Source organism: Ictidomys tridecemlineatus, chromosome 6, assembly GCF_052094955.1.
Source record: "Ictidomys tridecemlineatus isolate mIctTri1 chromosome 6, mIctTri1.hap1, whole genome shotgun sequence".
NCBI classification, from domain to species: Eukaryota; Metazoa; Chordata; class Mammalia; order Rodentia; family Sciuridae; genus Ictidomys; species Ictidomys tridecemlineatus.
In genome coordinates, this window is record NC_135482.1 from 105865261 (window position 1) to 105892679 (window position 27419).

Here is a 27419-nt window from a genome sequence, read left to right on the forward strand (position 1 = left end):
AGGGACAGGCAGGGGCAGGGACTCCCCAGAATCTGGAGATTAGCATTGCAGGTTTCTGGCATCCAAGCCACTCCCAGCCAAGAGTGAGTTGGCGGTCATCAGGAGGCATTACCTGAGGCCCAGTGATAACATCAGTGACTCACCCACCTTATCAAGTGGACTGAAGCTTCTAGTTTGTAATCTGGTTGCATGGGTAGTTGGCCCCCATCCCCCCAAACAAAACAAAACAAAACATGTCAACAACTCCTTGTTCTGTAAGGACATAGAATCACATGTAGACTATCTTTCAGGTTAGGACTTGTTTTTTTTTTTTTTTTTATGCCACCATCAATTGTTGCAAGACAGGTATATTCCATTCTTAGGACTGCTGGCCTATAAATAAGTTGACAATGGCCACAGAATTTATGTCAAGGTGAGTTTATTGTCCAAATAGCATAACCTAATTGCATCCAAAACCAATTTCAAATCCATCTTCAAATCCATCTTTAAACTAGTCAAAAGAACAGGTTATTACTTTTTAAAATCACTTAACACTGAACAGATAAGACTGCTTAAAAGGCAGCTGACTTTTATCATGTCACCATCATAGTCAATACATTTTTTTTCCATACTTCCTAAAACACTTTTTTTTGTTCACACTCATCATGCTACGTTAGCACTTTCTAGCATCCCGACCAAATAAACACCCACACCTCTTATAGAGTACATTGTGAGAGAATAACATTGACTTGATATGGCATCACACTCGTTTTAAAGCAAATTAAAAAAAGAAATAATAATCCAAGACAAGAAACTATATCAGAGAGAGAGAGAGAGAGAGAGAGAGAGAGAGAGAGAGAGAGAGAGAGGTCTGAGGTACATGGTACAAGGGTAATGAACATAATGGAAAAAATCCAATGGCCTGGTGGAGTTGCTGGGGATGTAAGAGTTGGCCAGTAATAAGAACTAAACCAATTAAAAATAAGAAACTTTTTTTTTTCCCCAAGGACAGGCACCTGTCAAAATATATTGGACACTGTAATGGCTACAGTCAGTAAGGCACTTTTTTCCCCAAAGTGAGCTGCAGGCAAAGGATGCACCCTGCAGCTACAGTGTATACATCTGCTGATGGTTTCTTAAAACCTGAGCCAAGAACAGGGTTGACAGCCCAGCCAAGTTCAAAAGCAGAGACACACAAGTGTAGGAGGATAGTTCTGGCTGAAGTGACTACTCTGGGGTGTTTAGAATCCAGAATCAAAAGAGTCACGGGGTCTGGGGAAGTCATAAACATCCTCTCAGGTCTTCCTACCCTATTTTGTACAAATGGATGACTGCACCGCAGCTCTTGAAAACTGCTCCAAGTCCGCACCAGTGTAGGCTGTGCTCAATCTATACCTACAGAGGGTTTGTTGGCTGACGGGGACTTCACTGTCTCAGCATCCATTTCCCTTTTAAAGCTATTCCCAAGGATGGACTGTCTCAAAGATCAACAAAGAGGAATCCTTTTGGCTTAGAAGTTAACCTGCTTACTCAGACTTCCTCCTTCTTCCTACCTCCCATTTCCACACTATCAATATATCACCTGCTTGAACTAGAAAATTAATATTTACAGGACATAAGGTGCAAGTCTATCTCTTCTCCCAGCGCTGTCCTCTGTGGCCCATGGAGAGAAAATTCCCCTGCGCTCTTGGAGAAACTCATCCAAGCCTGCCCTAATTGGAAAGTCATCCAGCTCACCTGTCAGTCCTACAGCTCCCAAGGCTCAGCCTGGAGAGTCTGTGGGAAAGCCCCAGAGCTCCCTCTGAGATATCACCTATGCTGCTAGCAAGGGAGGCAGAGGGAGGCAGGCTGCGGAAGCTCCACGGACGACCCTGCCCTGGCTGACAGAGGCAAGATGGACCCTCCAGTAGAGAGCACGCAGACCAAGGGTGCTCTTCAGTGGAGTCCCGGGACAGTTCAAAATGAAGAAACTTCTAAGAACAGCCCCTCTGGAAGGAGTTCGTGCCTCTCAGCACGTGGGACATTCAGCCGAGAGAACCTCCCCCTTGCGTCCTGCAGGATTCCTGGCTGTTATGAATCTGCATGGAATTTTCTTATGCTTAGCATATATTTTTGGCATACGAAGATCTCTTCCCCTGACAATTTGGTCAAAACAGGGAAAGGATTAAAATTTGGCAGGCTGGGGGAACAAACTTCGTCCCCACTGATGGAGGAAAAACAACAAAAGAGGAATAAAGAAGAATAGACGGTAAGGTAGGAAAAGAATAAATCTGGAATCCCTTTATCGGGTGGTGAGAAAGAGGGAAAGAAAGGTGGGGGAAAGGAAATTCAAATCAATCCATGGGGAGAATTGAACCCCTCTGGGATTAAAAACTCCTACCAAGGAGTTCAAATCCAAGAAGGGGGTTCCAGTTACTTAAATGAATCCAAGATTCCTTCTTTTGTGTCAGAAAAGCCAAACAGCCCCATACCTACTATCACAGTAGGCCCCAAGGATGGGAAAGGGGAAAAGCTAGAAGTGTCCAGTGTCACCTGGGCTCAAGGAAAAGTGGACAGTTGCAGACTGTGGGTAGAGTCTCAGGGCCTGTTCCTTCCTTATCTGTCAGGTCCTGTCACCTGCTGCTTTGTTTAAGACCACGGTTTGGCCATTGTTAAATGAAGGTGCACCTTGTTTTCTCATTGGGCTTCAAGTCTCCTGGTTCTAGGGGACAGCTCCCCATAGAGGACTGGCTAACTACTGGCTGCTCAATTTCCCTCTCCAAAACTTCTGAACTTACCACCCACTGACCCACCAGAAATTCCCTCTCATTTCAGGATTGCATTAACTCACACATTCCTGAACCCTCCACCACACACTTCCCGAGAGACTGGCTCACCTGGAATTCACCTCGACAGAGAAGCAGCCTCCTCGCCTCCTTTCCACTTCCAGCCCCGACTCGTCATACCTGTTCTTCCCACCATGCCATTTCAATGTGATTCAGAACCTGCAGACCATTGAGTGCCACCAAGGGAGAGGACCTGGCCCCTGCATGGTGCTTGCCTGGCCACAGCCAAGAACAGAGGTGAGAGAAGGAAGCACCATAGATACCGCCAGCCCTAGACTCATCCGCCCACAGATTCAGACCTAGGAGAACCATGGAGACGATCTTACTCCTGGGGGGGGGGGGGGGGTCCAGGCCAGGGAAGGGGAAAGACAGAGGAGGAAGTGAGAAACTTCCAAGATGAAGGGGCCTTAAGCAGACGAAAGCCCTGCTTCTGAAAGGTCTACAAGAAGAGGATCTCCAAACAGCCTGCTGGAGTTTGTTTTCATTGTTTCCTGACACCTGGTGCCTTGTGGGAACCGAGTTCCTAGTCCATGGCATGATGTTCGGGTTGAATGTCTGCCATGAGGGGGAGGGAGGGAGGATCCCTGGGTTCAATGTATTTTTTCCATCATGATGAGGATACCGGAGTCAAAATGGGAGCCTGGTGACTTCCAAAACCGAGAAGGTCCCCAGGTGTGAGACCTGGGGGCCAAATCTTTCCTGCCTTCCCGAAGGGGCCTTTGGCTGCCCCTCCTGCCTGCTCTACTCCTCACGAGAGTGGGCTCCCAAGCAGAAACTGTACGGTTGTGAGGTATTATGGAAACAAACAAAAAAATGTGAACCATTGTCCTTTGTACTTATTGATTTTTGTCCAGTAAACCTGAGGTAAAGAATATTCTGTCTTTGAAGAATGTGATCAGAGGAAACCAAACCAACCCCCCACAAAAAAAAAAAAAAAAAAAAAAAAGAAAAAAAGGAAAAAAAAAAAAAAAAAAAAAAACCAACCATGAATCTGCTACCCGAAGAAAACAAACTATGGAAGGGCTTTTCCAGTACGAAGAACTCATATCTCAACCACCTACTTCAGGACTTGGAATTTAAGCAGTAAAATAATATATTATAAAAATGTTTATAAAATAGCAGCACACTCTGTGAAACATTACAGCTAGGTACTGTTAATGTGAATAAGGATGAATGATCTTAGCTTTTTAGCAGCGCAAAAAAAAAAATAACAATAAACTGAATGAAATAAAATGAAAGATAAGAGACCCTTAGATGTTTCTCCATCTTCAACCCTCATACTATGAAATAAGGCAGAATCTGCACATAATTCTTCAAAGCAGCCCTGTTCTGATTTTGTTTTTTTTACTTAAAAAAAGACAAATCTTTTAACAAATAGCTTCATTACCTGTCAATTACAATTGTGCAAAAAAAAAAACCAAAAAACAAAAAAACAAAAAACCCTCTGCTAACTGAATGCCTCTAAGAAGTGGAGGGGGGGAATTCAAGTACACTGAATACAACTTTGCAATAAAATTAACAAAAAAACAGAAAAGGGAACAAAATGCCACACCCTGATGTTTGGCTGTCTATCTTTCTTTGCACCAGCAATTAACTTTCATGTCCAAAGGAGAAGTATATATAGATGGGAATTCAGATCCTTCTATGCCATCAAATGGAAACAGACCTTTGTTTTTAGGCTTTTCTGAGGAATGGTGTGATGGGAATGTTAGCAGAAAGAGCTGTCTCTTGAGCCCTGGCAGGGGTACTAGAACTATGTACTAGAAAATGCCAGATTCCAGATTGGGGCAGGAAGGGAAGGGGCAAAAAAGAGAAGAGGGAAGGAGTATTCAGCACAATTTGCATAAACCATCCCATCTATCCCCCAGGAACAATTTTTCAAAGTGCTTTGCGAATGGAATGGTTTATAACAATGCTAAACTGTGGACCAGACATGCCAATCAGCACCAAAAATTATTATTATTTTTTTTTTCTAATAAGGGATGCCAAGGTCACCTCACCCTCTTCCATAACATAGAAGATTCCATTCTAGATCCCGCCCTTGGTCTCCATCTGCCTCCATTTCAGATGAGTTTTGGTTATGGACCATAGCGAAATTTCCTCATTAGATAACAATATAGTGGTGTCTGCAATGAACCATGTTTGGAAGAAGAAGCAGAAAGTCACCCAACACAAAACCCAGGAGCCAATCACCTGTGTCCAATTGGCAAAACCCAACATCTCTTTTAGGTAGCAGCTACTGTAGGTAAGAGTAGGTAACATAGAGAATCCAACATTGTTCCTGTCTTAGGAACATGTGGTTAGGCGTGAAGGTGCTTCTACCTCCAAAATGGTCCAATTGTGTTGACAGGTTGCTTTGTACCCCTCCCCATCATGCTTTCTTGTTTCTAATTCCTTCTTGAGTTCATTGCTTCGCAATCTAATCATGCCATAAATGGCATGCACAGTTCCTTGCGATTCCACTAAAAGGGGCACATGCACTAGTTCATAACATGTAAAACAGAGTCTTCTCTAATTTGTTCCCATGTTGCAGGCTAGCTACTTTGTAGGTTTTCCTGTAAGCATTTTACTATTGCTTTTACATAATCAAATGATAACTTCGCATATACAAGGGATTCCCTTATGTTGTACTTTGAATAGGCACCAAATGCTTTTTTAATTATTCCGTTGTTATAGGACCTTTTTTCTCTCACTTCTAAAAGATCTTTAAATATGATCTAGGTGGGGGCAGAATTTTATCCTAAAACACAAAGAACAAAACATAACCAGAGAGAGGGAGAGAGCAGGTGATGAACGCGCCTCTCTCCCTGGGCCCGAATGGCAGCCTCACAGGTCGATATCCCGCACGTCCGTAGGGGTGGTGGCTTGGTCCAGTTCATCCTCCGTCTTAGATCCATCGCGCTGTTCCTGACGGACCTGTTGCAGGCTGTTGAGCAGCACAGCCTCGATCTGCTCCTGGCAGGCCTTGAGACAATCCTGAGAGGAAAGGGGTCCAGACCAGAGCTATTAGGAGGATGAGCAGGGCACGGGGCATGATTTTAGGAAGGCACACACAATTCAACTCACATCACTCCAGGCTCATTTTTCCAGTAGAAGTAAATGAGAGACGCTTGGGAAATTCCATGGAGAACCTCAGATCTCCAAACAGGGAACTGGCTGGAAATGCACATCCCCCTCAACTCAGACCAAGCTAATCACGACCTACAGGAGCCTGCGTGATTCCAACCCTGAGAAGCACTGGCCTAAGATGATGGTCCATTCATAGAAGGGCATCGGTTGGTCATCAAAGGACCAAGTGGGAAATCTAGATGCTTTCTACCTAGGGAAGTTGGGAGGCGGCAGAAGCCCACCGGCAGTGCTGTATTAGCACTGCGATTAGTTTCTCAGTAACTGAGAAACACATCAGAAGGGAAGTTGGGAGACTGCACTGTCCTGACCCTCACATAAACTGTGTAAGTGCTTAAAAGCAAAACGAAACACAAAAATCCTGGATTTTTCTGCTTATTTACCACTCCCTTAAGGCTAACAAAAATACAATACAGAATGTTTACAAAATTCAGGACACTTGAGCTTGTCCAATTTGGGAATAAGCAAGAATTTGCAGAGTTGTTTTTATTAGTCTATATTTGGTAGGGAAAATCTAGAGTGAGTCTGTCCAAGCAGAAGCTTTAATAGCTGGGCAACATGGAATGCAAGGGCCAGTCACGGCTGTCACTAGGAAGGGAGTGTGGTTAGTAATACTAGCTGGGGTGTGAGCTGAAGAAACTGCTCTTGGCAGTTATTTTCCCAGCCTCTTTCCCCTGCAAGACTGCCTCTCTGTGTTTTCTGAAGCAGCACGCGTGTATAGAAAATACCCTAAACTGATCGTCCTCATGTCTTTCCACGGTTTAACACACGCGTCCCTTTTGTCTGTTTCCCTGTACCATTTTCGCCACCCAGAGGTTGCTATTTTGCCAAACACAAAAGCATTATCTTTTTTTCCCCCCCAGAATATCTAAAGTAAAGCTGGAATCTAATACCGAGGAACAAAGTTTCCATTATGCCTCAACTTTCCTTTCCTATCTCTCATCAATTCCATATTTCAAACTGCAGCTTTTTAATAAAACTTTTTTTTTAAAAATAAAGACAAGGAGGGCAGAGGGCAGAGATGCGATATCACCCAGAATGCAACAATTAGGGCCCGATGAAGGGTTATATGCAGGCAATGGTCACAATATTTAATAACTACTCTGATTTCAATCTCTCCATCTGTCAAATCAGAATGACGAAATGCTCAAAGCAAAACAGCAACCGAGGTAATATATATATGAAGTGCTAAGTAGCAGTCCAATAAATGAATACTATTTATTATGCATAACAGTGAATCAGTCCTGGAATCTGAAAGAATGCTCCCTCCTCCTTCTTCTTCCTTTTTTTTTTTTTTTTTTTGTGGAGAAGTACTAGGGATTGAAGGGGAAGCGGGGTGGGGTGGTGGTGCTGAGTCATATCCCCTCCCTTTTTGAGATAGGGCATCACTAAGTTGCTGAGGGTCTTGCTAAATGGCTGAGGCTGGCCCCTAACCTGTGATCCTCCTGCCTCAGACTCCCAAGTCCCTGGGATTACAGGCATGTGCCACCATGTCCAGCTCCCTTTTTTTCTCTGAACAAGGCCTCACTGTGTTGCCCAGGTTGGCCTCCAGCTTGTGGTCCTCCTGCCTCGGTCTCCTAAGTAGCTAGGATTAAAGGAGCATACCATGTCCAGCCTAGATTTCTTTAAAATGAGGTGTGGATTAGCATTTACTCAAGACTGGCTCAGGATGTGCTCAGAACAGATGGGGCTGAACTAGGCCAATGTGGCCTGACTGTGGGGCTTGCTGTGCATGCTCAAAGCTGAGAAGGCATCAAGAACTGGCACCAAGGATCTCTTACCTTCTCTGTAAGGTAACCTTACACCTCCCAGTCCCATTCCCTACCCTGCCTGACCCCCTTCACTAGTGGTTAGGAATCTGGGCGTCACGGGCCCCCTGTTGAGCTCTTCACTGTGTTCCTTCCCCAAGGCTCATCCAGCAGCCCTGAGTCCACAGGTCATGACTTGCTCAGTGGAAAAGCATGTTTCTAGGGGTACTTGCAGTTCAGCAGAAGGAATCTGAAAATGTTAAAGTCTTATGACCTAAAAATAATCATCTCAAATGAAGAATCAAAGCTAACGTGAGGGCTAGCATAAGGTCAAAACTACAGTGGGATGTCCCTCAGGAAGGTCGTCCGACACTACAATGGGTGAGTGCATCACCATTAGTTCTTCTTCTGGAGCTGAAATAGATAGTTCTTGCTCCATCTGAGCACCACAGGAAGGAGCTGATTCGTGCTTTGAGGTCAGGCTGCAGGGCAACACCTCTTCAAACCCTCAGATCATGGTTAGAGGGGATGTTCATCCCAGCCGTGTGAGCTAAGGCTGAGACCTCAGACCAGCAGCACCCCATCTCACCAGCCCCCGTTTCTGTGCACGGTATTATTTTTTTCTTCCTTGTATAGAATCATCAGTTGAATCTGGGAAGTTAGTGTGTGATGTTCCTTCGCTGTGCAGGTACTCCAGGAAATGGCAAAAGGGGTGTTTAAAAAATGGTTTTTTCTAGCCAGCCGTGGTAGTGCTAGATGTGGTGGCACATGCTCACCCGATCAGAGCTTTTGTTATCTAAAGAAGATGGCAGGATTCTCAGAGGATTTAAAGAGCCTGTGTGTGTGTCTGAGAGAGGATGTTGCAGTGGTGTTATTACCTGCAACTGGACGTCACATCCCATAAGCCCCATTCTTGCCCAAAGCAGGACAGGAGAAGGCATGGGATGGGGTGGGGGAGGTGGTGATCAGGAGGAAGAACCCTGTCCCTAATCCAGCCACACTGCTCCTGCTGGGAGGCCAACCTGAGTAGAGTTAGTGTTTCCAAAGGGGGAGGATTCTCAGATGACTTACCATAAAGCCAGCTCCAGCAAAAGTGAGGCGCTAAGCAACTCAGTGAGACCCTGACTCTAAGTAAAATACAAAACAGGGTTGGGGATGTGGCTCAGTGGTTGAGTGCCCCTGGGTTCAATTCCTGACCCCCTCCCACCAAAAAAACCATAGAAGTGGAGAATTTGGAGGTTCTAGTGGTTCTTGGAGAGCAAATGGGCAGGGAATTGTCCAGCCAGGGAACCAAAGCCTGGAGAGGTGAAGTGGCTTGCCCTGTGGTGACACCAAGTGAGTCTGGCTTTAATAAGGGCCAGCCTCCAATTCCAGTGTATTCTTCCTAGACTTCTGTTTCTTCTGGGCTCTCAGTAAGGACAGATATGCCAGAGAACCTCCAAGAAAGGGAGACATCGCCCAAGGGAGGATGGCGACCACGCCTCCAACAAAAAGATGCTCCGTGCTTGTGAGGTGCCGCGGCTCTGGGATCTCAGCTTCGTGGCGGCCTCCAGAAGCACCAGCCATTGTACTAAGATGCCCCAAATTAAGCTGATTAAAAGGAAAGCCATAATGCTCGTCTGTCAGCCTGGACAGGTGGCACTCCACAGCGCTGGAGGTCGGGCACCCCTCCAACTCCGACCATGATAGGCCCCCTCCCCCCGCCCTCTCCCTTGCGCCTGCCCCCAGCCCCCAGCCTCGGAGCCCTGACAGCAGCGTTTGTGATCTCCAGCTCGTTACACGGGCCTCTGACTTCCTCTGCTTGCTGGCTCGAGCTCCGTGCCCTGCACCCTCCTCTGCTTCCATGAATGGGCTGACGGAACTCCTACCACTAGCCCTCAGTGGAACTGCATCACTCCATTGTCACCACACACGCACTGCACTCAACAGGGGGACAAAGGGCTGAATGAGCCCCAGACCCATGGCCAACTCAGGCAGAGACAACTTAGGAAACTATCTCATTCTTCCTTTCTTCACAGGCTGTTTGGCTTGTTTCCTTGCATACCAAATGAGGCCCGCAGAGAAATGAGGCGGGGGCGGAGGCAGAGGCCCCCACTTGTATTCCACCTCCCTGCCCCCAGCTTGCCCTCCAGCAACTCCTCACAAGGTTCCTGACCAGGGGCTCTCTACAGCCCACAAAAGGCACCGTCCCCCCGGGGGGGGAGAGGCCTTGGAACAAGGTGCGCTTCTCCCGAGGGGAGGAGAAAACCTCGAAGTCACAGGGGGAGACTTCCTGTCACTGCAGGCCCATTGCTTTTTAATTGCCCACTGACAACCAGGGTCTTCAAATGCCAGGATGACCCCAAGGAAGGGACATGCTGGAACCTTCTCTGGGCAGGATCGAAGAATGTGACAAAGAGTTTTGATGTAATGGAGATAGAAGAGGGTAAATGTCATGGCCAGATGATTAGAGTCTGTAGCTGTTCTGATCAACATCTCCCAGTTATCTCACCTCTCCATAGCCGGAGAGCCTCCCTGCCACTCTTTAATGAATGAATGAATGTGTGCCATTTGGTGTGAAGATTAAGTGACGTGCTCTGAGATAGTCAGGTAATGTTCAGAGGACCCAGACTTGTAGCACACCAATATCTAATCACAGTCTACATGTTATGTCTCTCTGTTTCTTTCTGAAAGACACAGGGACACCAATGAATGAGAAACATGCTCGAAATGCATCTGCCTCCCTTTTGTCCTTCACTCCTTCCTTCCTTCCTCCTTCCCTCCCGCTCTCTCTAGCATCACTCCCCAATGACTCTGCCAGGGGCTCTGGATAAAGAGCTGAGTACAAGTTGGGTCTTATTCAAGAAGTCCTATAGACAAGGGGACGGTGAGGTAAATGCTGGCACGAAGCGCAAGCACAGTGCCCAGGGGACGGAAGAGGAACCCCGATTCTGCGGGGGCCCAGGATGGTGGATCCCTCTTCTCAAGCTTACCCTTGGCAACAAGAGCCTCAGCAGAAGTTCCCCCCGAAACGCCAGCCTCGCTCGCTCGCTAGGGTCTGTTTTTAGCAACTCTTATAACTGGAAGGAAAAAGTACTTAAAATATACCACCCTCTGAGACTTTCCTTCCCTGTAAAACTGTCAGGCTTCTCACTCAGCTTTCTCTTTGGAATGGAGCGTTCCGGTTTATTTTAGCAACCAGATGGAGCAACAAAGACCCGTTTCCTCAGAGCTGCGTGGGTCCCTCCTAATCAAGCTAACTGCCGCTGGCCAGTGGCAGAGAAACTTGTCTGGCCACTTCGGATGAATCAGGGGGACCCACTTTCAAAAGTCTGTTTCCTGGAAAATTTGTGGCCTATCTCCCAAAGTGAGAGCGAACTCCATAAGTTTGAAAGGATCATAAATCACAAGGTGCATGGGGAGTACTGGACTTGGGAGGGTGGGGGGTCAGGTGGCAGCTCTTCCTGAGTTATGTGCTTGTGTACTAGGGGGCAAGGTGTGGTCCAGGGTGAACATGTACTTGACTTCAGAGCACGTCTTAGGTTGTCACACACACACACAATGTGCATGTGCTATGTACATATACAAATTATTGTGGTAAAATCCACATAACAAAAAATTGACCGTTTTAGACATTTTTCATCATATATGGGCATGAAGTATAGCTGTGCCATCACCAGAACTTGTTCAACATCCCAAACTGAGACTCTCTACCCATTAAATCCTAACTCCCCATTCTCTCCCCGCAGGTCCTCAATTTTACTTCTATCTAGGAATTTGATTCTTCCAGGTCCCTCATGCAGTGTTTCTTCTGTGCCTGGCTTATTTTACTTATCTGAATACCTTCAAGGTCCACATGCATCGTAGCATATTATCAGAAGGCCATTTCTTTTTAAAGGCTGAATGATATTCCACTGCCTGTCCATACCACATTTTGCACTTGCATTTCAAAGACGTTTTCTGTCACCAACTTCGTACAGCTAAGAGGCCTGCATTTCTGCATTAGGGCTCCCGAGTTCCTTCCTCCGAATTGCTGCCCTACTGCATCTATGGTTCTTAACACACGTTTGGCACACATTCCTCTCAAATCTTGACTGGGAAGGGTTTTGCATACTGTCCTTTTTTGATTCTCTGTACAATCGCTAAGTTCCTTGAAAACTGGGACGTCATCATCTATTTTCCAGGCACCATTCACACACCTGCCCCCAACTTCTAGCAGGGTGCCTGGGGACCATGCCATGCTCATCTCTATACAGCCTGCAACAACTGGGCCTTCACTGAACCCTTCCAGAAATGAATGGACAGGAAGTGCTCGAAATACACCACTTCTTCATTCACAGCAAACAGAGCTCAGGAAGCAGAACTCACCTCCCTCCAAATGCTAATGCGTTCTAAATTCTAGTCCTTTCATTCTCCTTCACTCTGAACTTCAGCTCTTCAGAGAACACAAGCTGATGGATGGGAGGAGCACTGAGCACTCAGGAAGCTGCTCCTACACAGTGCCCCAGCCCAGTGCCCAAAGCCCTAACCTTCCCACTGAAACACCCCTAGGGAGAGACTGAGCAAGCCACTGGGAGCCAGAGGGAGCTTAGAATGTTAGAAGTCTCAAATTTTTATCTGAACTAATGGTGCAAATTTTATATTCTATTAATGATGTTCATGCTTGGTTTTTAATATTAAAACGTTAATCCCCAGTCCCACTGTGGAAAACAAGGCAGGGGCATGCAGCCCCAGTTAAGAAACCCGGCACAGGCCCTTTCCAGAGATGGAGTGCCAACTCAATGCCGTGATTTACAGGACAGCTAAGAAGGCCTTGCAGGCATGCAGCCCAGCCTGAGGGCTGACTGGAAAGGACCAGTTGCACGGTTTCTGGAAATGGCAGAGCTTCCCCAATATGATGACATGGCAGACTGGTTTGCAGTCACAAAAAGAAGACACCACCCAAGAGCCTCAGTGGCAGCCCCCAGGAGTGATTTCTGTCCATGTGACTAACAAGGAGAGATGTGGGAGAAGACCTGGGATGGGTGGGGGGGTCAGTCTATAAATATCTGAAGGAGGTGACAATGCCTGGGAGTCAGACTCCTGCCCTGGACAGTTTTGTCTCAGGGCGCTGAGGAACGGCTGGTCTTCCATGGTTGGAAGTCCTAGACGACCTGGGCAGGAGACATTCAGAAAAGAAAGGAAGTGGATCCTTTCTAGAAACGTGAAGTTCTAAGTTCTGTCCACGATTTTTCTCTGGGGGATAAAAGAGCACACTTCACCCTGCACTGGAGGGCTCTTTGCAATCCAGATCTTACAGGTTTTGGAGCTAGCATCTTAAAAAGAATATTTAAATATTGGTTCAGACAAGGACCTAGGGTTTGATCCTTCGGGCCCTTCCCTACCTGCCATTTTCTTGGGAGCTGGCAAAAACAAATGCCAAAGCCAAATACAGGTGGGTGGGTCGGAAAGCCAGCAAGCTGCAGCCTTGTGCTCAGCGTCCCTTGTGGAGGCAACCGTCACAGGCCTGTCGATCACATGACTTAACTCAATGCATTCCCACACGAGGCATTCTGAATTCCCCTAGAACATCCGGAGGGTGTCATCGTGAAGTTCCCCTGCATTCCTGAGCTTCTCCATGGTGATGCACAAGGGCCTCAGAGCCAACACCCCTCGCTCCAGTTGCCTTTCAACCAAAGACCTTTTTCAAACAACAAGATCACAGGAGCTGCCGCAGGGGCAGAGCCTGAGTTTCGAAGCTGGAGCCAGGGCTTGGAGGTTGGGCCCCCCAGCTCGGTCACTGCCTCCCCTGCCTCTGGGTCCTCTCAGAGCCCTCCGGTCTCGACCCTCCAGGACTGTAATTTCCTTGCCGTTGAAATCGGGGCCTTACTGAACCCTGGTCTGTCTCAAACCCTTTCTTCTAAGGAGTTCCCAACTCTGGCAGCTAGAAGCAACAGCCTCTGGGCTGTCCACACAGAAAGGAAAGATGCCTATAGCTAATAATAGTTTGTTTAATGTGTACAGCACTTTGTCTTTTCAGAGTGCCTTTTAAGCCGTTACTAGATTGAACAAAAGGGAAGTAAGAGACGGGAGTGGGGGAGGTTTGTCAGGGCCGGACGCCATTCTCGCAGGGACGCCTCCCGTGCCCTGGCTCTAGCTGGGCTTTCTCCCTGTGTCTCGCCATCTCAGTGCGTGTGAGCAGCCGGGAAGCTCTCCACTGCTCAGTGAGGCGGCCAGACACCGTGGACATAAATGGAAATGAAGTAGCAATTCAGACACTGAGAAGCCCACACCATGAAAAAATTTAGATAACAACCTTCCCCTAGTCTCAGCTTGCTGAGTTCTTCTTGTCTGGATTTTATGGCAAGTGGTGCTTCCAGACCTCAAGGGACCTCACCTGCTGTATTTCATATGACCTTAAATGTTGATCTCGGAAAACAGATCATCCCCAGCCTGCACACACACACACACACACACACACACACACACACCCCACCATAATCAAACCAATGGCCTCTTTACAGGGGCTAAGACACCCGGTCTTAACCAAGCAACAGCCACCACCTACCACATCTGTGTTGGTGATCTTGGCCAGCAGCTCAGTCAGGGCATCACAAGTCAGAGAGCTCACTTCCTCATCCTGCTGGAGTCCACAGATGGCTGCTCCCACACTTCCAGTTGCGATCATCGATGGCGGATACATGGCGAACTTAAAGTCTGCAAGAGACGAGGGGCCACAGGTCAGGGCACAGAAAGACCCAGGAGCTTGCAAGCCAGAGCTGGAAAGCCAGCTGCACAAGTGGCTCCTGGTCCACGGCACATTCTCCCTCAGCTCCTCCCTTCATAGCAAGCCCTCTGCTGTCGCAGTACGGCTATTCCAGATTTTAGATGGGAGACTGAGGCAGGGAAGGACGAGAGCCCATCTGAGTGCACCCAGCCAATCAAAGAGGGCTCATCGTCCCTGGTCCCACGATCTCATGTGCAAGGTACTATTCTTGGCCCTGGTGGGGGCCTCAAGGTGAATGAGACATGATTTCCTCTAGAGGGTGATGGTGGAACAGAGCACAAGAGGTCTGGGACTGCGGAAAACTACCCCATGTGCCCTACAGGTGGGATAAGCCAAGGGCTCTCCATGTTGGAAGGAGGACCAAGAAACAGGTGGGAGAATCAGGCAAACTTTTATGAAGAATGACAGTCCTGCTGTGATCTTACCATCTCGCTAATATGGTGATAAAAACAAAAAGATTAGTTTATAAATACAAGTAAACAAAGTGAGAGAAGCAGCTATGCAGAAGATGGGGTGCATGGCGGCCGAGTTTCACACAGTTCTCAACTTCTAGCCCCACAACAAGGATCCTTGGGACAACAGGACAGAGGACTTGAATCAAGCAGCCAAGATTAACCGCTGTATCCCAGTTAAACCCCCTCTACTTTTGGCTCTCCAAGAGCATAGTCAGAGGATGATTCTATACAGCAGCAGGGCCAGCCTGGGACTCCAGGCACTCATTGTCCCCTTGGTACTCCCTCAGTGAGCTAGGTGACTATGATCCAACAGCAGGTCAGTCCATCAAGGGGACATGACAAGAGCTACTGCCGGTTACAGCTGCTAACAGCTACCAATACCACCCACAATACCTTCCACATCTTTCCTGTTTAATTCATGCATCAACCATAAAAGGTGCACAGAGGTATAACCCTAATGCTAAGACTTTACATTGCCCTACCCCTGACTTCTGGTGTTAGAGATTATAGTTTGATTACTCAGTCCTGGATTGGCACAATCCTTCCAGTGGGCCGTCTCCAGCTAGCACAAATCCAGTGAACTTACTGTATGCAGAAGTAAAGGTGCATGTGGGGTGGGGGCGCAGAGCAGAGGGGAAGATGAGTCACACTGTATTGCCCATGTCAAAGCCCATGTCTCCCTAGTATTTCCCCTTCTCCCTGTACAATGCTCCATTGTAAAAACATATTCTATGGAAGCACTTTTAGTGGGGAGCCCACTGCCACAATATCAAGTCTGTACTCTTAGACCCACTGGGGATCAATGAACCATGCACATACTTCCCCTCCCATTTCGGCTGAATCCCAGGAACACCATGCTAGCCTGGTGGTAAGTCTGTCTCTCTCCCTGGCTCTCTTTCCTTTGCCATTACCATTCACACCCTGAGGGCCCTATATTATGGTGTTGCACCCAGCGCCTACTGTCTGCCAACTCCGCCTGTGCCTTCTCTTATGTCCATGGATGGTGTAACTAAAGCCAGCCTCCCCTGCCTCCTGCTCTGCTGTAGGTCTCTTCCACGTGGGTCACAGGAGAGTGTTTCTCTGCCCAATAACCTCGTTAGCTTCCCCCTGTGACATTCAAAACACAGAGGAGGCAGCTGGCCCGTGGCCCTCTGCCCATCAAGGCCCTGGGTGAGAGCATCTGGCAGGGAAGGGGCAGGGAAATATCCCTGGCCCTCTCTTCCCTCTGCCACAAGCCACAGACCAGGAAGCACACACATCCGTGCCTATGTTTGTTGTCCCACTGCTAAGAAAACCCGTTACTGTTAAGCACATGAAGCCATCAAGGATATGTGAATTGTCCGGGCTTCAACAAGTGCAAGACCTCCACAGGGGACTCTACGTTCAGTGCTAAGGGGAGTCCTCCTGGGAACAGTGCCTGATGGAGTCTTTAACAATGTGTTCTCACCATTCCAGGCAGCATGGATGACTCCCCAAAATGTAAAACACTGCTTGTGCCCCAAAGAAAACACCAGTTTCTTAAACTTGGGCACCAGCTCTTTACCCAGCAATACAAAACAACATGGGGCTTTACAAATGTTAGGTGTGTACTCCAGGGAAATGTCTAAAGCCACTTTTCTCATCCGCAAATAAGGATAACAATTATACCTACCTCGCAGTGTTGTTCTGAGGATCAATTAAAATAGCCCGTGGAAAGCACAGTGGTAAGCCTCCATCTCATTATCACCTGCACTGTTCCTGCTCTTGGAACTTTCTGTGGGGTTGTGAGGGGCTGTCTGGCTGCTGCAGTCTATCAAGCATCTCATGGAGTAGGGAGAAAGGCATCCTAGGGTTGCAGGCAGATGCAGAGAGCAGGCCAGGCATGATGAGGGCCAGAAAGAATAAGGGCTCTGTGCTTCCCAGAGAATCTTTCACTATCCAGTTGAGTGTGTGTCCCGGAAATGACCTCATCAAGCTCCCAAAGCCTCTTACTGCTTTGTCGGGAGTGGCAAAAACTAAGGCCCCACAGGGGAATGGAAAGAGCCTATGATGAATGAAAGACTGAAGTTGGCAACTCTATTTCCAACACATTCCACATTCATTTCAGTGTTGGTCACCAGGAGCCAAGGGGCAATGCCCGCATATGAGGAGCATCGGACTTTACCTCTTCCCTCTTGGTGACGGGGCAGAGGCAAAGGACACAGATTAACAAACCCTGGTTCTGCAGACAAGCACTAAGGGCTGCTTCTCATGCTGATGGTGGTGATGGTGACACATCAATAAAAATGACCTAAAATTCACCAGTTTCAGAAATCTTCTACAGGTGAGTGGAAACCTTGAGAGGTTAAATGGTTTGTGCAATGTCACTCACTGAAGGATTGGGCCTTGGATTAAAATGGACATTTTTGGACTCCAGATTCAGGGCTCTGTATAACTTACCAGAAGTTGAATAGCTCCTTGAGTTTATCTCCCGGATTCAGGATACTTTTATATCAGAAGTGGAAGAAAAGTCCAGAAGAAAGAGTCCTAGCTCAGGAGTCCAGGGACATGGGTCTTAGTCTACCCATGGTACCTGCAGGCTATGTGATCTCATATACATTGCTTAACCTCCCAAGAGGAGGTTAGCTATAGGAGATACTGGGTTCTTAGGGGTCTCCATAACCTGAACAAGGGCCATGAGAAGTGCTCCATATTCATCAACTTGGCATCTTCACTTCTTGGTAAGATTTCACTGGAGAAGGAGTTCTGAGCTAAAGAGACCATAGATTCTGTGGTTCTCCTCCCCAGTAAGTTTAGCACCAACTATTTTAGCTATGGTTGCAAAAAACATCTTGACTGCTATGCTCTTCTTCACCACTAGGGGGCGAAAGGTATTTGTTCTAAGGCTAAGGAGACACAGGAAACCAGGTCTGTTTCCCCCCCTCCTTCCTCCCCACCTCCTCCAACCTGCAGCCAGGTGGAAGTTTAAAGGGCCAGAACCCAGGGTACTCATTGGTCAACCAATAATACCAATGACGTCATTCGGCACACAGTCATCTGCCACCCCCAGAGTTCAACACACCCTGTCCTTGTGGGGCAGGACTGTCAAGACAAAATAACTAATTATGACAATTTCACCCCAAAGCCAGATGGGAAGTAAGATAGTCAGTGTCACACTTCTGTCCCACTTTTGTCCCCACGGGGGGTGTGCTTACAGAAGAACTGAGACTCCCAGTTCAACATGCCACTTCCTCTCAGCCCTGTGACCTCTCACTGTGGAGGCAGTTCAGAGGCTCAGGATGGAAAGGTGAGTTTCAATTCTTTCTTCTTGGCCACCACTGAGGCCGATCTCCCATTCTGGATCAAAGGCCAAGTCACAGAACTTGTTTGCTGGGTCACCCCAGCTTGGCCACAACTTGGGGAAAGAGACTCATGAAGCATCTTTAGTTAAGACTGGGAAGATTCGGAGAGCACAATGGATTATCATTATCACCAAGGCTTAGACCTTGGGAAGGCCCTGGAGGGGCTACTTGTGTGTGTGGCATAAACTCCTAGATGCAACTCCTTAAGGTAGGCTCCTAGTGCAAAAAGAGGGGGACGCAGGGTCCCTGAGGAGGCAGTGACCTCCTCCCTTGCACCAAGTTCAAACTCAATGCCATTGGCTCTTCCAGACTCACTGGGACTGTCTGCTGAGCATGATATGTGGGAAGAATCTCCCAGTACCTAAGTGCTATCCTTCTTCTTTCCTCGATTGCTGACCGGGGAGATCTGACATCAGAACTCCCCAGGGGAACTAGGTAGGGCTCAGTTCTGCTCACTCAGTACCAAAAGCTCCAGGAAGAGAGAATGCAATGCCAGGAGCAAGAGTTAGGAAGACCCCCTCACTCCCTGCCAATACTTCCACTGACCAGGACCAGCCAGGAGAGCGATACCAGGCAGCTTGAGGCTGTCTCTACCCCAGAAGTCATTTTGGCCATGCAGGAAAGGGAAGGAGGGCACTTCTCTGCCTCACCACCATCTTACCCCCAGAGTCTGATAAAGGAAGACTGACAACCTGCCACCCTTCCCCGTGGCCCCTGTGTTCTCCTGCGCCCTCTCGTCCCCTTTCACACACACATGCGCTCTCCATGCTCTCTGCAGAACCACTGCCAGCTCTTTCACAACCAACGTTTCCCATAAACTAGCCACACAGTCTGAGGGTTGGCCACCTACCATCTTTCCAGGACACCTCTGTCCCCACATGTAGCCATGGGACCCTGGCTGCAGGTGCTTCATCAGCTCCAAGGCAGAATGTTCGGGATTGGGTGAAAGGGGGGCATCTGTGAGAGCCTGATGCAGGCTAGCAGCAGCTCAGCCGAGGGGTGTCTCCAACCTTTTGTTAGCCTGTTGCATGCCAGGCACAGTCCTGTGTACTCACCCATTTTTCAGACCCTGACTGCAGGATATGGTAGCTCCTCTCCCTGGGAGGGGTTTCCTCCAAGAAAAGCAGTGTTTACAGACCGTCAGGCCGACTGCCTGCCATAAACCTCTATGCAGAGGGGATTCTGTGTGACTCAGTCACTTGCAAACTCAGGGGCAAATCAAGGAACAAGTGCCTAGTGAGATGGGCCCATCCATCCTTTCTATACCTATACCATCCTTTCTATAGCTTCTGAGGACCTCCCTCTGCTCTGATCTGTCCGTGGCTTAGGACTTGACACAGGGTTCTGATTTGGTTGGAGGCACACTTTCTCCGATCCTTCCCCACTCTCTGGCCAAAGCCAGCTCAGGGCCCCCAAAAGGCAGTGTTCATGACACTTCATTTCCCTTTGGACCTCTTTCCTCTGTCCCTGAATCCCAGGCTCCCTATTATGGCCCCAAAATTGGCAGCCACCCCACGGATCTGGGCAAGAAGGCCAAGAGTGGGGGATGGGCTCCCCAATTTTAGAGAATGGGCCTATGGCCTATTCAGAATTTGGGGACCTGCCCATGTTTGGCTAATTCTGCCTAGCACCTCTGCCTGGATCAGACAAGAGATCAGAGAGGAGAAAGGGGTGAACAGATCCCCAAAGATCTGTCAGTCAAGACACAAGGTCAAAGCAGAATTCTGGCTATCAACAGCTGGGCAATGGGGAAGTTTGGGGTCAGGGGTCAGCTGTCCTAGGGCCCCGAGAGAAAGGACTAGCTGACCCCTCCCCCACGGAGATTCATGACAAGAGAGGAAGGAGACAGCAGAGCCTGGGAGACAAAATGACAGGTCAACGAGGGACTGACCTTTAGGGCCCACACCAGACAGCAGGAGACGGAGGAGGCAAAGAAAGGCTGCTGCCCTCCAAAAGGCAGCACTGCTGAAAGGGGCTGGTGGGGGCCTGCAGGATCTGTCCTCGCTGACTCCACAGGAGCTCAGGGGACATGTGCAATGCTGTGGGGCCTGATTGGGGTCTGGAAGAAGAGGACTTAAAGAAAATCAGCAAATCCTGTGCTCTGGATTCAAAAGTAGAATATTTGGACTCTTCCACTCAAGTCAACAAACACAGAACTCATGGGCCCTGCTGGAACCAGAGGAGGGAGGCTGGAGGTGTTAGAGTGACAGATCCACCTTAGCTGGAACAGTTAAAATCAGAGTTAAAAATCAGGGAGGGTGGCATTTTTGGAATTAGTACCTTGGCACATTCTCCTACATGTCTGGTTGCACATACGTCCTTTCTTTCTGATTTTTAATTTTCCTAATCACTCTGCAAAAGCTATAGGATGATGTATCAACAGGCACGTTTTGCAGATGAAGTTCAGAGAGGTCAAACAGCCTGTGCAAGGTCACTCAGTGATAAGTAACAAAGCCTGACCTTTTGACTGTGGACAAAGAGCATATACACTATAGCACATTATATAATCATCTGCCCAAACTCATGAATAACATGTAACAAGATATTAAGAGGTTCACCCTAAGCTCCACCTATACAATCCAACTACCCCTGGCAAATTGAAGCTGAACCTCTCCAAACATTAGCTCATTACCTAATGTTTCTGATTGTGAAAAAATATGAACTCTTGACACCTCTCCCCTGGGTGGTTAAGCTTCCAGGGTCTCCTACCACAGCCACTAGCAAGAAAAAAAAAAAACAGTACAAACGGGCCAAGGGTCAGCTTCATGAGACACCCTCAAACCACTGCCTTTACTTCTATGAGGAAAATACAAAAACTATGTATCGATCAGTGGGATCCCCAGTGTGGATGGAAAAGCCAGCTGCAATTGCTGTGTTAAAGGCCGCAGCCAAAATCCAGAGGCAGGGAGGGCACTAGAACCTAGGCCTCAGAAAGGCTCATTCCCCCACCCAGCAGAGGCAACAGCAATCAATGCCCACAGTGGAAAGGGAAAGAATTCCTTTCTTCTCCTTCGCCACTATCAGCAAAGGCTGCACATTTACCTTGACATTGCTCCTTTACCCTGTACTTGCCCCACCCCCCCAAATTTCCTCTTGGGCTTATCTCCAAGCCATCCTTTTCCTCAAAAGATTAAAGATTTAAACACAACCAGTAAGCAGTATACATAATCTTCAAAGAGCACTTTAGACATCATAAAGTACATTTTAACAGGCACCCATTTTTTCCCCCTTACCACACCTGTCATAAACCATTTATGAGTTTAGCAGAGAAAAGAGAATATACCAGCTCCGATAAAGTTAAAGAACAAAGAACTCAAGAATGAAACCTGGGACTCTGGGTTGCTCAAGACTCCCTCCCCCCTCCTGGAAACACCCCAACTGGCGTGAAAGTTAGGATCCCCCTGCCCCAGGGCATGCCCTCACGGGCTCTTCTCCCTCCCTGGTTCCAATCTCTGAGCCTGGTCCTTACCGGTGGCACACAGAGCGATGAAAGTCTGGGCATGTTTGCGGATCAGAGACAACTTCTCCCTCTGCTGGGGCAGCTTGCGTAGGATGTGCTCGATGAAGTCATGAGGGGTGACAGCAGCCAGGTTCCACTTCAATTTGCCCAACACCACCAATTCCCACTCCTGGTGAGGAAGACAGGGAGAGGACAGCGGAATAAAAACTCCGCAGGCTGATCTGGTGTGTGTGGGAGGGTTGGGGTCCAGACCAGTGTTAATGATGATCGTTAGGATGGGGCTGCTAAGCTGGAAGGGGGTCTGTTTGTCAGGATGCCCCGAGGGCTTTGAAGTTGGGATGGCTCTTCTTTGCTGCTAACGTCAGGCTCTGTTGCCAAGATTCTATTTTCTTGTAATTCTTTTCCTCCCTAGCTCCCCGCACTCCCACCCAATCCTGACTTCCATGAAATGCTGCTGTCTGCCCACCCAGAAAGTTGGGCCTACCATAAGTTATGGCCAAGGACACTGAAGCCCTTTGGGAATAATTTATTGCACATCTCTATCACTGGATTGATAGTCTTTTAAATCCTCATGGAAAAATGATGCCAGAAGATATAAAGTAAAATAGGCTCCCTTGGCCCAACTCTTTGGTGACCAATTAGCTGGCTTTTACCTGATGCTAAAAAGTGCTGTTTCTTTCTTTGCTGGTTTTAAAAAAAAAAATTCCCTTTTGACACATCACACAGAAAACTTGGGGATATGACATTCGGTCCTTTCACCTAAATGTTACACAGGTCTTTGCCCCCGTGGCTAATGGTCATTTGAAATCCCATTTTGCAGATGGAGGTAGTGTGGGACAAGGGCAGAGGTGTCTATCAGGGTCACAGAACCCCTAAGCCAAGTTCTGGGACAATGGAAACAAACCTATCCATTCTGGGCCTCTCACCAGCAGCCCAGCTAATGAAAAATCTTGTGACTCTTCAAGATACATATGGGAAATTGTGCTCAAAAGGAAATAAGCCCAAACCAAAACTTTAAAAAAATATATGTGTAGTCAGAGGGAAAATATGCCTATCATCAGTCATATTCAGAAGAATGAAGGGCAGGGACCACCTCCCCAGTGCACGGCTCTCTCCTTTACTCTGAGAACACCGAATTTCTTGCATTCGTTAGGCCCAGGAATAGATGCTGAATCACAGCACCAACTGGCCATGTGGCCTGCAGCGATTCCTTTTCTTTCCCTGGGCCTCAGCTTTCTTTCTCATTTGTCAAATAGGTGGACTCTTCCAGATCCCATAAAGAGATGGGAGAGTTAAAAAAAAAATTTTATTTGGAACAATATAAATTAGCTTGGATAATCCTAGAAAAAATGGGCATCCTGAAAAATACATCCAGTCTCCCAAATGGAAGTTTCCTTTTTTTTACCCCCTGCTCTCTCGTGACTAAAAAAAAAAAAACAAAAAAAAACCAAAAAAAACTAGTCCTCAAGTCTGATCACTGTGTTTCTTCAGAAGCTTTAAAATCTCCCCTGGCTTTATGCAGAAGGTTAGGGTAAAAAACCCATCCATGACCCAGTAGGCAATAACCGGCATCTTCAAAGATGACTTTGAGTCCCAGTCTTTCCTCCTCACAAGGAAATTCGAGGACAAAGCACTCGTCTTGCACTATTATTAAAGGAAGCAGATCGCCCAGAAAAAAGCACCTTTCTGGGCCTCTCCGACCAAACCAGAAGCAGCTGAATTCTGGCAGCGGTTCAAAGGTGAAGTCATTCATGCCCCTCTCTACATTCTCTGCAATTCTTCCCCCAACCATGTGCATGTCTGCCACTAGATGGCAGCATAGCCCCAGAAAGGAAGGCTCCTCACAAAGAGCTCGGTTCAAGAACCCAGACTTAGACTTCATGCAGGCAGGCCCAAGCCCTGCCAGTAAGGAGAGGAGGGGGCAGGAAAAGGGGGGCCCCCTTTCTAATCCTGGCAGAAAAAAGTGTGCAAACCACCCAAGGTGGACCAGTGGACCAGGGAAGTATGATTCCAGAACTGTTGCAATACGGCCATCTTACACATGAAGCTGTAAAGGGAAAAATATTAGATTTGGTGGGGAAAAGGCTCCCTGGAAGAAAACCAGAGCCAAGACAGGACCCCCTGGGGCTGTAGAGAGGTCACAGCTCCATTGGACCTAAGAAAACAGGCCTCAGACTCCTAAAAAAAGGCCAAATTTTGACTTTACTCAGAAATCAGTGTGTTGTGATTTAGTGATCCGACACTATATGTAGGTATCTTGAGACTTTATCAATATCTTGGACATTACCTTTGACCTCCAGGTTCTTAGGAGACACCCTGCAACACATTCCTATAATGGAAAAATCAGGCTCTTTTCTCAGAGTTCAGTGTTTGAAAATTTGGAACCTAATTAATATATTATCAGTTAATTAAGATATCTCTCTCTCTCTCACACACACACACACACACACACACACACACCCTTCAAATGAATTTCACCAACACAAATTTCAATGACGATCTTATTGGTAGATCACAGATGTAGGTTAAGTGCTTTGGCTCATTGACTGGCACATAGTAGGAACACAAAGGATAGCTCGCTCTTATTCAAAGAGACTTATCCGTGTGAAAACTCCAGTGGTGGATTTATTCAGGATCCTAGGAATTTGATTTGGGACTGGTGAGTGGAAGGCAGAATGTCAGGCCAGAAGAGAGCAAGAAGGAAAGAGTAGAAAGGGAGGCAGGGGACAGTCATTACCAGCAGCTCCTGGGGCTTGATGGAGTTGTCGGTGTAAATGCACAACTTTTCCGCGGTCAGCGGGATGGTTTCTTTGAGCTTGGAGGCCAGAAACATGCACACAGCACCCAGGAGCTGCAGATGGGTCTTCGGAGTGGGAACCCCAGCCAAGAAACGGTCCAGGTAATTCATGGCCAGAGGGAAGACTTCCTCTTCACACTTCTGTTCCTCACAAACCTATACAGGGAGTGGGCAAGGGTCGGGGGAGAATGAGAATAGTATCAGAAAAAGAGAAAAAGAATGAAAAAGTATCGTCTATGGAATCAACAAAAAGATTAGTTTTTTTTATGTAAGAGGGGGAGGGGAGTAAAAAGTGTGATAAGAATAAAGAAGAGAAAACTGGGATAAAATCCGATAGGTCATCCGTGCTTGGATATTCTCACGGAGCCAAAAAAAGGGGGCGAATTTAAGAACCAAGACCCGGAGGCAAAGAACAGCTCAGCTGCCGCCCGAGGCTCCACCGCGCTCCCCTTGGCTCCGACTTCTTTGCGCACTCTAACTCACTCACTCTTTTTTGGATTTCGTCATCTTTTCAAAAAATCAATAAAAATATTCTGGAGGCTCCGGGGGTCTCCTTCTTGGTCTCATTCGGATCCCCAGACCCTGCTCTATCATTCCCGACAATTGAAAAAAATGCCCAAGGGGGTCCCTGCGCCCCAGGGGCCGCTATTGGGGGGGTGGGTGGGGAGAGGTGGGGAAGAGCGGGGGAGGGAGGGGAGGAGGAAGAGCGCCGCAGCCGCGGCAGCTGGAGTCGGAGGGGGGGGGACGATTTCAAAAAATAATTAAAAATCGAGGAAATATCCTAGAAAAGCCCTTTTGGCGTGAAAACCTCAAAGAGGATCCAGGCTTCCCAAAACGGAGGTTTTGGGTGACGGGAAGGTCTGTATCTCGACCCCTGGGGCTTTGGATCCCGAGGGGAAACTTGAAGGAGTGAAGCCGCGCGGGAGTGTCCGGCTGCGGCCCACAAGGGCAGAGACTAGGAACGTGGTGCCCAGTTGGAGGAAAGACGGGAACAGGGAGCCCCGGAAAGAGAAAGTGGGGGGCTCTGACCTCTTATTTAGGGGTGCCCCGAAATTCCCCCTACACACACCTCCTCCCTCCCCCCATCCTACCCCACCCAAATCTCCGCACTGAAGAAGCTGGAAAACCAAACTGTAAGTAATCTTTGTGAGTTGGGGACTCGGGGGAGAGGGCAGGATTAGAAGTGGGGTGGTCGGGATAATGGGGTGCTTAAGGGAGCGGGCGACGTTTTCCAGCCTTTCCAACTGGAGTTTGCAAAGCAACATGGCGAAACCACGGCAGGTCCAGAGCTGTGCATACGTGGGCACACAGTTCGCTCGGCAAAGATCCGGAGCGAGGGTTAAGAAGTGGTTCTTTTGGGTTCCCCTAAAACACGCGTTTCTTCAATACGACTTCCGGGGCTCCTGAATTCCCCGTTTCTCTCCTCCTCTTTCCCTCCCCCTCCCCCCTGAAGTGCCAACGCGGAGTCGCGACCACATGTGGGGACCCGAGGCTAGGACGAATTTGCTCCGACCTTTTGGGGGGCTGCCTTTTATTGTGGGTCGCGATTTTCCCTTCTTCATGGCACTGAAAATAGCCGCCGATCGGCAAAAGACAGGTCGGGATGGGGGTGGGAAGACGAGGAAGCCACATGCAGGCACCAGCGCGCGGGATGTTTCCCCCACCCCCGCCCCAGGACAGCCTCGTTTCTCCTAGATTTTCCTCCCCCTCCCCCTCCCTCGGTTAATCTAGCAAGGAAAAGAGTTGCAGCCACGCGTCTCGCCCAGAGGCGCGGGGTAACCTCACGCACTGTAGCCTGGAGGCCCGCGAGGGGGTTGTCCTCTCCCAGTTTGGGTCCCTGCGTGGGGGGCCAAGAATCCAGGTGGGGCTGTGGCTCCTAATGAGCGTCGCCTGCACACCTACCTCCAGCATCCAGGTAGCCACCATCCTGCGCATGTATGGCTGGATATCCTTCTGCACGCACTTGAAGTAAGAGCACTGAGGAAGGTAGCGCTCCTCGATGGTGAGCAAATTCTGCAGGACGCGGTCGTCCAGCAGGTTGCGGTCCGGCACGGCCCTGCGGACAGGGTCCACCTCGCAGCACAGCAGCTCCATGGCCAGCCGAGCGACTCGTTCTCCTGATTTCTCCGACTGGAAAAGTTTTATTTTATTTTGTCGGAGGGGGAGGGGCGTGGGTTCCCCTTACCTCCTTCCTTTGGCAAAATCGGGGGTTTCCGGGGGAAAGATGAGGGCAGAGAGAGAAGCTGGGAGAGAAGAGAGGAAGGGATGGACGGTGGGCGAGCAGAGCCTCAGGGGCTGCCTAACTCGCACCGGTCCTCGCCTTCAAACTCGTCTTGCTCTCCCCAGCTCGCTCTTCTCTGCTCTGAGGCAGTGACGCAAGCTGGCTGGGCAGTTAGGTCTCCTCCCTCTGCCTCGCTCCCCTCTCGGGTTCCTCCTCCCCTTTCCTCCCCTTCCCTGCCCTCCCATTCCTCCCCCTCCTCCCTCCCTCCCTCCTTTCCCCTCTTGTTATTAAGGAGAACAGCAGCTGGCCCGACCCAACTTCAAACGCGGTCCCCCGCTCCCCCCTCACCCCTCTCCCTAGCTCTCCCGGGCCCTCTCCCTCTATCCAGTCCCGCATGCCAGGGGCCCCGGATAGGGGAACCCACAAAAACCCACTAATTCCTATTTATTCCCTCTAATGTCACACATTCTGTAAGTGTACCAATGCCCAAACGCGACCCTCCAATTTTGGCTTCAAATTTGATCCTAATATTCCGGCCCACGTATTCAAGATCCAGGAATGGAGGATAATTTTCTTGAAGATGGGGTGAACTCAGACAATTTAGAAATAGATCCCATACGTGAAACATAACGGGGGGGGGTGTGATTTTAGAAAATAGCAACCTCTCATACCCAAAGATAAAGGTTATGTCCCTGAAGTTTGTGTTCCTGATAACTTCGAAGCTGTTTCACAAGCCCGATTAA

At 48.5% G+C, this 27419-nt stretch overlaps 1 protein-coding gene and 1 long non-coding RNA gene across 4 annotated transcripts in view; one reads left to right on the plus strand and one right to left on the minus strand.

Annotated features, from left to right (window-relative positions):
- Positions 1 to 401: 401 nt before the first annotated feature.
- Ccnd2 (cyclin D2) lies at positions 402 to 26839 on the minus strand. The gene is made up of 5 exons (XM_005334008.3): positions 26358 to 26839; positions 24396 to 24611; positions 21668 to 21827; positions 14205 to 14353; positions 402 to 5780 (listed from the first exon to the last, which is right to left on the minus strand). The coding sequence occupies exons 1-5, from the start codon at positions 26547 to 26549 to the stop codon at positions 5631 to 5633; spliced, it is 867 nt and encodes a 288-aa protein (XP_005334065.1). The 5' UTR covers positions 26550 to 26839; the 3' UTR covers positions 402 to 5630.
- Positions 25132 to 27419, plus strand: part of LOC120888376 (uncharacterized) — a 38186-nt gene continuing 35898 nt past the window's right edge. For 2 of the 3 annotated variants that reach the window (XR_013423183.1, XR_005731962.2), the window contains exon 1: positions 25135 to 25588. This is a non-coding gene — a long non-coding RNA (uncharacterized LOC120888376). Of the gene's footprint in view, positions 25589 to 27419 lie in introns of all 3 variants that reach the window. The other variant, XR_013423184.1, reaches the window with a different exon arrangement.

Bases quoted from the DNA above. Each gene is read 5' to 3' on its own strand.
- Ccnd2 (XM_005334008.3), bottom strand. From the start codon at position 26,549: ATGGAGCTGCTGTGCTGCGAGGTGGACCCTGTCCGCAGGGCCGTGCCG. The intron at 24,612-26,357 runs GTAGGTGTGCAG...CTCCCTGTATAG, and splicing joins TGGCTACCTGGATGCTGGAG to GTTTGTGAGGAACAGAAGTG. The intron at 14,354-21,667 runs GTAAGGACCAGG...CGTCTCTTGCAG, and splicing joins CATCGCTCTGTGTGCCACCG to ACTTTAAGTTCGCCATGTAT.